Source organism: Aphis gossypii, chromosome 3 (assembly GCF_020184175.1).
Source record: "Aphis gossypii isolate Hap1 chromosome 3, ASM2018417v2, whole genome shotgun sequence".
In the NCBI taxonomy this organism is placed as follows: domain Eukaryota; kingdom Metazoa; phylum Arthropoda; class Insecta; order Hemiptera; family Aphididae; genus Aphis; species Aphis gossypii.
The window spans coordinates 17,409,650-17,422,086 of NC_065532.1; the positions used below are offsets into that span (position 1 = coordinate 17,409,650).

Below are 12,437 nucleotides of genomic sequence, written 5' to 3' on the forward strand. Positions count from 1 at the left end.
CCCAAATAGTATTAAGCTGTTAGGGAAAACAAGCGCTTTGCATACATTTTTCATCTTTTTTTCTCTTCTTAAACTACTGAGAAACGGAAAAAAATGTCGTTTGCAGTTAAGTACAATCTGTATTCCATTTCCAATATATATAGTGGGTCTGTTCAAAACGTTTATAACACCCATTCTATAAAAAACGACGATATAAAAACTAAAAATCTAAAATAAAAATAGTTCTAAAGTTCTAAAGCAAAAGTCGATGAAATATCCGCTTTAAAATATTAACCAAAGATATTACAAAATGTACAGCAACATTGAAAATCAATTATGTATCAAACACAATTACGCAACTGATAAATTGAACTTTAATAGTGTATATATAATAATATTATATTATATATAGCTTGACAAATCATATACTAGCGATGATTGTACCTATTATAAGTTTTCTTTGATAATAGTAAATATAATATTATCTTTACAATGTGTCTATCATCGATTGTTATTGACCTAAAGTTCTGGTTCAAATCTCGATTGTTGTTAAGATAGAATATTAAGATTATTTATTTCGTGATGAAAATATTAATTATATTATTATTATTCACGTGATTTTAATCAACAATTATGTTGAGTAATATAATTTTATAAAAAATTACAGATATTATGATACATTATGATACAATTCTGATAATAAATTAACGGACCGGCGGCAAGTTGTTGCGACTTGAAGTAAAGTTACTCTGAGGTACTTGTGACACACATTTAGCAATATATTATTATACAATATAATGAATAAGAACAATCGAAATTCATGGGACGCCCGTCGACCGTCATTAGACCGCTGGTGGGAATCAGCCGAAAACCAAAATAACGAAATGCCAGTCCAATCGCCTACTTCACCAAAAGCGATACAAAACACAGACCAATGGATCGATCAATCTTTGCAGTGGCCCGAAGAAAATATAGCTGTAAAAACCCGTAACAAATGCTTTTCCAATAAATCAGTAAGTACCTAATCAAAATAATTTAATCGTACATAATATTGTCACCTACCTCTTAAGTGAGAGTATAATGATATTAATTATTTCAAAAAACACTAACCTTTTTTTAAAAAATAATTAATTTATATTGTTTTTAATAGTTACAAAACAACATTTTAGAGAATAAATTTTATATTTTATTCATTTTTAATAATTTCAACGACGACATACATTTTTAATTTCATATTTCAGATTATTTGTAGTATTTCAATAAATAGAAATTAAACTTCAGACAAGTAGCTTATTTCATTTACAGTTAACCGTTACAATTTTTTAAAAATCAATAAGTGTCTAAAAAATTATATTATAGGTATTGGAAAAAGCATTATAAGTTCACTCTGATCTTAGTCTGTAATTACTTAGTTTTGATGAAATATTCAGCTCATGGGGGACCAACATTTTGAGGGTTAACCCTGTACCTGTACTCTATTCCACTCATCAAAACTTAAAATACACACACACACACACACACACACACACACACACACCACACACACACACACACACACACACATATATATATAATTATATATATATAAATATTAACTTATAAACTATTAGTCAAAAATTGATTTTCTTTTATTGGAGTACTCCAAAAAGGATTCTGCATTGAAATAAAGAACTAACAATATATTTTTTCATTAGAATGAGTAATTTTTTTAAAAATGACAACGATAAACTATAGAGGAAAAATATTATTTTTTAATGCCATAAAATTATGTAAATTGAATATTTTAAAAAACGTTAATAATTTTCAAAACAATGAGTGTATCACCCGACATTATGATTAATGGATGTTAATTCTTAACTTTATGGAATACCGACTTCTTCAGTTATTTTGGTAGTAATAAGGAATTCTACATTTATTTAATATACACATTTTTTGAACAATAACAATATAATTCTATGGCTGATATTTTGATTTTTTTTTTTTTAAATTAAGGTCGTAATAGATTTTTTAAAGGCTATAGCATTTAACACTTTATATTTTAATCTTTTAATAGTACAAAAAAAGAATTTAATAGAATTGACATACTGTTTTTTTTTTTGTATAATTTAAATATAAAACGTATTGTATAGTAAATCTTTACAAATTGAGTATATTATTAAGGGGATTGGTGACGGTGATTGCCTGTCTTTGTCTAACACACGCGCAACATAAGAATTCAAACGTATTTTTTGTCCAACGTACCGATTGATACAGTAAAGCGATAAGAATTCTGAAAACAGATTTGAATTCGTCGTCAAGTCTACTTGAGAACGGCCAGTCCACATTTTTTATATTAAAATATAACCTTTTAAATAATTGAAATATGACAATTTTTTAATTACTCGTTTGTAATATAATAATTTTAAGATTTTGGCAGATAATATCAAAAATGTGGACTGACCGTTCTCAAGTAGACTTGACAACGAATTCAAATCTTTTTTCAGAATTCTTATCGCTTTACCGTATCAATCGGTACGTTGGACAAAAAAAACGTCTGAATTCTTATGTTGCGCGTGTGTTAGACAAAGACAGGAAATCACCGTCACCAATCCCCTTAAGTGTTATTACATTTACTAACCAAAGTGTGTCAGTTATGTGATTCGTACTAGATTTTGGTTAAAATTAAACATACTTCAATAGATTAAAAGCTTATTTTCTCCCGTTATACAAAATTTATAAAAATTTCTATTCATAATTTTCAATTTGGGATATGTCATATGTGAATAAACATTAAATTTTTGTATGTGACTGATACATAATACAACGGCTTTACGATGAGTTTTTCATATACATTTATACTTTTTTTATTGGTACAGAGGGAATACTATAAAAGTTGCAAACGAACAAATCGATAAATTAGAAATTATATTTTTTTTTTATCTTTAATATAGCATTTAATATTAACTCTTTATTGATGCAACTGTACTATATTTTTATTTGTTGTGATTTGCAAGTTTTTTTATTATTATTATTATTATTATAACTTATAAGTGTTGTAAATTAATGATAAAATTTATGGAATTAGTTTATTATTGATACCTCGTAAAATTAGTAAATTATAAATTGTCTTAGTTAACACCTTACACATTTATAGTTTAAGCTATGTGATTCGAGGGTGTTATAATTATTTACTCATCCTTCAATTAGTTCGATTGGCCCTGTTAAAACTTTGATTGAAATTTAATCGATAAAAGTTTGTAACTGATTGAGATTAAATAAAGTAAGTTTAAATTAAAATATAATTACTTCAACGAAGATAATTAATTATCAATCAAATTTCCCAGAGTGTTGTATAAAATAATAATCAACAATATATATATATACACACATAGTAATATTTATTGAGTTTTATTTTTTATTAAATTAAATAGGTAATAAAAATATGTACAATGTAAAGGTACGTTTTCCTTACAGCGTCCAGACGATGTATTATAAGCCTTTGTATTTTGAATGTGACGCGGCGTCTGGCGACAGCACTGATCTCGGACCAGTGTAGAGCGTCCAGGCGCCGCGACCAAACGCTGCGTCCGGACGCTGCAAGGAAAACATACCTTAATACTTAATGTTGCACTTATATCCGATAAAGTTTTATTTAAAATCGTAGTGATGCTCTGATACCCTTTCAGTTAAGACTTGAAAAAATGTTTATTTTGGAGATAATATTGTAAATGTTTATTAATGTACTAATATTAAAATAGATAGAACACGATTTCGTACGGCTCTTATCAGCTAATGAAATTGTGCACATTTAAAAGTACACAATTCAATACATTTTATACCTAAGATTTAAGTGCAATGGTTCCAGAATTCCATAAGGTTACGTATAGGTATTTGACTATTTGACTTAGTTCTAGCTTTTTGCGTACGTTTTTTACACAAAAATAAATTTAGAATCTAAAGGACATTTTAATCAAATTACCTCAGCTAACAAACAACGTTTAGATCACACAATCAATTAATTATCAATATAATAAAATATTTGTTAAGTATTATTAACGAGTACCAATAAGGTATCAAATCATATTTTTTGTTTATTTTATAGTAGTTTTTACTTATAGTTAGTTAAAAAAAAAAGTATACAATTTGTACTACCCAATTTAATCGAAAAATTTTTAACTTTGACTTTTTTGAGTTCATAAACTTTTTTATTACGTTATTATTTAAGAAAATTAAACGAATTGACAATAATAAATAATAAATGTTAACATTGCCAAAAAATAGTTCATATTCGTGTTATTTTTTGTGTCATTTTGACAACCCATTGTTCAATTAAAATCGATCGGAATCGTGCTCCCAACAAGATGAAACGTACAGAGTCGTGCTATACCTATTGAAATATACATATTATGTATTTATTTAGGTATATAGAGTGAAACATAAGGTAAACCAAATTATTGTAATGTAACATGCTTTAAAATTAACTAAATTAGAACTGAATTCATGAATAATTTCCGAGCAATAGAACTCCATAATGATAATATGTAAATTATGGTCTTCGCTTTAGTGTATATTAAGCACACGATAAATATGGTTTTGAGATTTTGATGAATTATTTCTACTACTATATGAAAATTATCGTAAAAATGTGAGATAAAAATACTATACTTATAGCTGACATTTCACATTTAGTTACCTACTTTTTACACGTGTTATAAAAGTGATAGGTACGAATTTTCTTATTTTTGTTGTGTTTTATGATTATCAAAATAATTATTGTTATTTATAAGTAGGGCTAGGATCTTAAACCATAATAAGTAACAACAAAAAGCACACAATTGTTTTAAAAAAGCAAAAAGGAAGCATATTTATTTATTTTTTAAATTAAACACGAACTAATTATAAAAATGAATAAAAAATTTTGAAAAATGAATTACCATGTATTTCTCTAGATTTTCAGTAGTGAAACTGGCTATATCATCCAACGAAATATTTGTACATCTACATAGAAAAAGAATTCTTTATATCTATTGAAGTGATCGGTGCATAATCCATACAAGAAGTTTCAAATTACAACTCTAAATCTTAAATTCGGAAATGGTCGATATCGATGTTATAGGCACACTGACTGTATAGGTACTGAGGGCTATTAAAATATGTAGATCAATAATCCATAAGTACGTTCAATATATTTAATATATAAGCCGATAACGAAAACAATAATACCTAACTATTTAGTCCACATTCTGGGTTTTTACATTTCTTATTAATTTATTTATTTTTATCAAAATGGCATAATAAACATATAAAAAAATCCACACCTGGAATAGTTTTTAAAAAAGCAAAAAATGCATTTAAGATATAAAAAAAATCAAAAATAAATTGGTTTTATTTGGAATCGTCAGAATGGCGTGAAACGAATTTATGTATAAAAATTAGATTTCTATCTCATGTATAAAAAAAGAAACATATGCTTTAAAATTCGAGCCCTATTAATAAGTTAAACCGTCTACACCTATTATATCCGTTATTATATAATTTGTAAAATATGACAGCATAGCGTCGGGGAGTATAATACTTGTATTGATGTTTGGTTGATAGTGAAATAAAATTAATTCGGAAAACAATATAAGCATTTTAGTATCACTCTATATATAGTTCGCTTCTCATTTGAAAATTCCCATTTACGCTAACTGAAATATTCAACACTATGGATTTTGTATGAATACAATTTATGTGTAGGTACCTAAATACGAAGTAATGTGATTTAATAACATAGGCAGTTTATTTTATCAATATTATTATATCTTTTCAACAAAATAGTTTTATACACAGATATTTATATCCATAACTCATTGTTTAATATAATTTTGTTGAATCATTTAATTTTTAGAACAGTTATATTATGCAGAAATAAGTGCAGGGGAAAGAAGAGGATACCAATATGAAATAGGTACATACATTTTCTTGATCGACATTTTCTCTTTACTTAAATTAAGTTAAAATTTTATGAAAGATAATAATTATACGTTTCAAAATTAGTTCACGTTTAAAACAAAGTTTATTATTATATTGTCTATTATATATTGAAACAATTTAGTTTTACTAATATTTTAAAATGTCATCGCCATTTAGAACGTTATTTTATATAAATTAGTTCTTATCGAAAACACTGGAAATTATACAATTTTTTACACCTGACTCTGTAATTAGGTAGTTATTGTTTTGAAGTGGCAAAGCAAGTTATTCAAAAAAGTTATAATTTAAGCTTCACATTTAAGAAAACGAATTTGTTTTTTATATTTTAAATTCAAATAATTTATTTTTTGTTTTTTAAAAAGTTGCTGGTGTCAAAAGTTAAGAAAAAAGTCAATAAATGTTTTTTTTTAAATTTTAATAATGAACAATGAACATTTAATTTCCTTAAAATATCCTTTTATATTACACTTGAAAATAATGAAGAACTGTCAAGTCCCGACAGTTGTACAAATATGTAACAAACTTTGATTACCTAAAGTTTAAATTTAAATTATTGTAAAACAACCTTTTCCAAAATCAATATGTGTAGGTACCAGCTATTTACAATAATGTGTAAATGAAAAATTTTTAAACCATCTAATGTTTAATGGCAATCACAATATTATGTTTACACATGCCATTATTAAATATTTAATTAAATAAACGATTGTTTTAAATGTTATAATGTGTACCGTTGAGATACCCTAACCAAACTTTTCCCCGTGACCCCATTAAGGTATTATCGTTTTCTTTTATCGTAACACGTTATCCTTATTACAAAATATATACTGTCAAAGCCCAAAAATATTATGTACCTATTTATATTTTTTTATGAAATAAATAATAATTATAAAATATAATTTAAAATCACAATACTTAAATGTTAATCAGAATTGTTTATAAATTGTTATTAATTCGATGATTGTTTTCCAATATTACAACAACTCATTCTTCAGATTATGGATTTCTAATAGAGAATGTTTAGTTTATATTGTTTAATTCAAACTTATGAACTTATATAAAACATGTTTAGATTAATTATACGTGTTTCAATATTTTTGGAATTAATAACCTAACCTAACCTAACCTATACCGTATTCAACAATTTAGCTTTTATATTAAAATAAGTAGACCTAGCCGTAAGGACAATACAAATATAAAATAGCTGTTAAGGCCATTCAAAATATTAATCCATAATCCTCCTTATCTTGTAAAAGTGACAATATTACTTCAATTTATGTTAAAGAACACAAATCCTTGTTACACAAGGCGTGTAAAAACAAGGTTACCTATATTTTTTATCTCTACAGCAAATCTCTCGTGAGGCGATTTCTGTATTATTATATCATAAAATGTATCAATATTATCATTATAATATCGAATACAATTAATACATCTTAATCATATAGTTATACATTCGTAGTTGTTTATTTTTGCTCAAGATGAGTGTTAACCGAGTCAATACCTAATACAAAAACGAATAATTTAAATTTTTACTTAAAAATAATCTACAAATCTGACCTAACATTAATATAACAAACGGAAATCGCGAAAAAAACCCACGGAAAAAAACACAAGCCGGAAAAAAAGCCCAAAAAAATATATTATACATAATATATTTACATTTATTTATAGATACATATTTTAAATAATATTCACAGTAGGAAACTATAATACTTTATTAAATTATACATACATACATAGGTACTTTTTAGCAATTCAATTAAATTTTATATTGTTTTAACTTAGCTTTTTATTGTTAATTATCATTATTATACAGTTAAGTTAATTTTAATTTTTTTATGTATATATACATAGCCCACAAGTTATTATTATGATTAACCTTATAATTCATCAATTTACTATTGTATAAAAGTAGTATTAGTAGTACTAATAGTATTAACTTTAGATTGTTATCGTTTTGACACCATTTGATTATTGTCTCAAATAAGACAAATGTAATCAATGATTATTAATTAACCCTTAATAAATGTTGATTTTATTAAATAAGTTTAACTTTTTTTTTATATACTACTTATCGAAAATTATTTTTATAAATAATTATGACTAAGCGATCTCTCGTATTATAATTATTAGTTATTATTATGTTACCACAAACGAGAATATTTTGTACCTATGTTCTATTAAATAATTATATGATAAAATTATTTTAAAAATATTATTTTTTTATTAAAAATATATCATATGATTGTAAATCCATTGTATAATTAACAATTAACCACAGTTTATAAAATATTTCATAATATAAGATTACAATGATAGCACTTTTTTTCCGTGGGCTTTTTTTCCGACGTGTGTTTTTTAATTTGGGTTTTTTTTCCGTGGTCATTTTTTCCGACTCCCAACAAACGGCGCTATACTAGCGTACATTTGTAATCTTAAACTACTATGTTAGACGTATGTAAGGCAAAGAAAATAAATGATGGCGTTAATATATATATATATATACAACTAGAAGAAAATAACTTTATAAAGGCCGAAGCAATTTATTTTGAATTTCCCAGTATTTTCGAGGTTACTAAAGACTTACTATAAAGACAAATGAAACTTGTTGATCATTTTTATAGCTCCGAAAATTGTTGCAGACTAAAAAATACACACATAATTGTAAAATCAATATAGCCCTCACTTAACTATAGGATTCTAAAAAAAAAAAACAAGTGACAATGTGAGACAGGTATTATAGGTCATAGGTAGTTCATACACATAAACTTGCAGTCCTATTACTATTTAGTTTTTTCGTTGCAGCCCTTATATAAATATTGTATTGTTATTGTTCATCATAATTTATTAGGTCAACATTTTTTTTAGTATTTTTTTGCACAAGCTTTTATAATTTTTTTTTTATTTTATTTTATTTTATGACACAAATTATTCTCCAAACAATAATACTTAGTAGACATGAATGCCGTTTCTATGAGTGTAGACTATAGGGACGTAACTCATACAATTACAAAAGAGTAACCCTCCCCTTATACTGCCACACTTCAGCCCACAGCCGAATTAATGTTGGGTGGTTTCTAGGTAACCAATGCGATCTTTTGTAGTCCATAAAAGGTAACACATGTTTCGCACTAATGGATTACTGTGATATTTTAATTACTTCAAAGGTCACTGACGTTGTGTCACAGTTAATTAAGATGAACTGTTACTTGTCCGGCCAGACGGGTTGTAACAGTAAAACAACTATACATATACGAGCCTATGCGTTAATAGTTAGTTTTGTCTCGATCCGGTGTGGAACTAAATTTAGTTGCCTAATATACAAACTGATTTTGTTGAATCCAACTGATATGAGCAATGTGCATATATCTAGTCTGGATTTGTAAAGATTACCACTGTTAAATGGTATTACTCGTGTTAAATAACACGTAAATATTTTTGACACTGTACTTTTGAACAGAAAGAAAACCGTAAAAATTGTTTATGGCATCCCGATATGTCGGTAGGTCCCCTTTATGTTGTTACTTGTTCGTGTCCTTTTTCACTGAAATAATCAAATGCCCCTATGTTTTTCGATGTAACATATTGCAAAAGTTACTTTCATTTTTTAAAAAAAGTTTAAAATAAAATATCATGTATATGTTACCCAAGTTGTAAAATTACTTTTTAATTGCGTACATTTACAATATTTTGATAAACATTCCATCAAAACATTACAATAACAAATTACCCCTGCTTAAAATCTTATTTTGGGTTGCAACTATAATGAATAATGATTTATTGTTCTTTTAAAATGTATTACATTACAATAACTAGAGCAATATGAAACGACGATTAGGTATGAACTAAAATTTGTAGTATATTTGTAATTTATTTATAAATAAAAAAGGAATACGAAAAATATTATAAAATTATTAAATATATCAATTGTTTATCAAAAAATATCTTATTATAATATTGATTTATATATATTTGTATATATTGTATATTATACTAGCTGTATTACTCAGCGTTTACCGGGGGTAAACAAGACTAGGACGACTAGGTCGAGCAGTATCCATCAGCGGAAGTTAATATGAAGTAATTTTTTCTTACGTGTAACCAATTGTAAGTAGAAATACACAAATCTGCAGTTATGATAAACTTAACCTAACTTTCATATCAACAAAAATTATTCGATTTTCAACAAAATTTATATATATGTGAACCATCTTATGACCTATATGAATTGAAAAATGAAACTGAAAACCTTCCCCGAGTCTCGAGAAATCTTTTGATATAACTTTTATTGAAAATGGTTCAGTAGTTCAAGAAATACAGCTGTGTTAAGAACAAAGAAAGAAAAAACGACTTATTAATAATATTCAGTTGATTCAAAATGTACTTTACAACCATTTTGTCATATAAATAGTCATAATAGAAAAAAATATTTAATATGAAAGTTTTTTATTTAGAAATATCTAAAATGATCAATATTTTACAGGGTATTCCCGTACCACTACACTCCATGCATTTAAATTTTAAATATTTATAACAGTTATAACACATAAACTGTACTCGTCTGAATTTTGACTTTTATGTATCGAAAAACTTCGAAAAAAAACCTTCACGTTACGATTGTAAAAAAAAAAAAATAAGTTCCCATTTGACCAAAAACCTCTATAAAATTATGAAAAAAAAATTACTAACCATTTTAGATATTTTTAAATAAAAAAAAACTTTTGTATTAAATAATTTTTTCTATTATGAATATTTTATTTTTATATATGATAAAAGCTATATGACATGCATTTTATATTTGTAAAGGTAGGTATACTCGTACTTTGTGTTTATTATTAAAATGTGGATTTAATTTATTAAGAATCATAATATTTTTACATTGCTTCATAGTGTTAATTTGTCAAAACTATTAATTATTAATTTATATATGAGTTACTTTTGATAAATTTCATATAGCTAATCCAAACAATTGGTATAACTATTAAAAAACACAGGGTGGTTGAATTATTACTATATAATATGTGCATCAATACAATTTTGGTTAATCTATTAATTGATAGTTAATTTGAAATTAATTTCCATTTATACAATATACAATGGATATACTCGTGTTAATATTTGTTAATTTGATCCATTATTAAAATATTTGTTGAAACGCAAAATACTGTATAAGTGATAAATTTAAAAATGACTAAATATTTATTACTTTAGAATTTATCTGAAATCTGCAAAATCAATCCATGTGCGTGTATGGAGCTTAAATTAGTAATCAGATCCAACACAAAGACCTTAACGGATGACGTGTGTGGCTTATACCACCGATGGATGTGTGGACAACTGGCCACCAACTTGGAGTTTCACGATGCGTTGTTAACACTCATTAGTCTCCTTAAAACGCTCATAAAAGACTTAAACAATACAACTGCTAAACATGATCAACTTGAATCGTTGGTCAAACGCTACGAAGAATGCCGGCGCAAGTATCGTGTATTATTAATGCAGTTGGACCAAGGTAGTATCGATAGTCCACCGAGTGAAAATTAAGTATGATATGAAAATGATAGGAAACACTTTCAAAAGTATATATATATAAAAAAAATGTATTAATATCATAATAAATTATTGTTTTTTATAGGTTGTTCAACTAGTTCAAGCTATAAAATACGTTTTAGTTCAAACTTATTAAATTAAATTTCACACCATGTAAAACGATTTTCAAATTATTATTTCATTTTCTTTTTTTTATTATTTAATTATGTTGAATATTTCAAAATTTAATTATAAAAATAATACAAAAAAAAAAAAAAAAAAAATTATGATAATTAATCATTAAATTGGTTATATTTTTGAGCAAAAGGTTGAGCGAAAGTTCAATATTTTTATAGTTATAACTCACATTTAAAATTTGGAACAGAATATCAAAACGTATATTATTGAATGCTAAAAAAAATTTTTTACCAATATATGTATTTAATTTTTTAATAAGTTGAGTTGTTATAAATTCTGAAAGATAAAAAATTATTAAAAATTATTTACCTATTTATTTGAACGATTAGTTAATGATATTAATGATTTTTTTTTTTTAATTATTGAAATATTTAAAAATTAATTGCTTCTAGACTATTAAAATTTACAAGTCAATACAGTTCATCAGAAATTATTAAATAATGATATTATGCTACTTGTAAAATAATCAATAAAACATTAAATTATGACTAATAATGACTTATTGAACTTTAACTGATAAATAACTTTAAAAAAAAAACAAAAATCTGAGTAACAGAAAGTATCATCAAACATGGTTTATAAATATTAATTTTGATTGTGTATTTTTCGAATAAATAGATTTTTGGAAAAACATTCGAAAAGTAAACACTACTATCATTAAATTACAATATTACGATGTATTTCAATATTATTATTTAATATTTTGGAATAGAACTATAGTAGAAATTTAAATTTAAAACAAAATATTATTACATTTAAATTTATTTCTACTA

At 25.3% G+C, this 12,437-nt stretch overlaps 2 protein-coding genes across 3 annotated transcripts in view; one reads left to right on the plus strand and one right to left on the minus strand.

Annotated features, from left to right (window-relative positions):
- Nucleotides 1-12,437, minus strand: part of LOC114131001 (uncharacterized) — an 89,819-nt gene that overhangs the window by 33,624 nt on the left and 43,758 nt on the right. The window lies entirely within an intron of this gene.
- LOC114130977 (uncharacterized) lies at nucleotides 777-11,646 on the plus strand. Its single transcript, XM_050202823.1, has 3 exons — nucleotides 777-992; nucleotides 11,149-11,516; nucleotides 11,573-11,646. The coding sequence occupies exons 1-2, from the start codon at nucleotides 777-779 to the stop codon at nucleotides 11,479-11,481; spliced, it is 549 nt and encodes a 182-aa protein (XP_050058780.1). The 3' UTR covers nucleotides 11,482-11,516; nucleotides 11,573-11,646.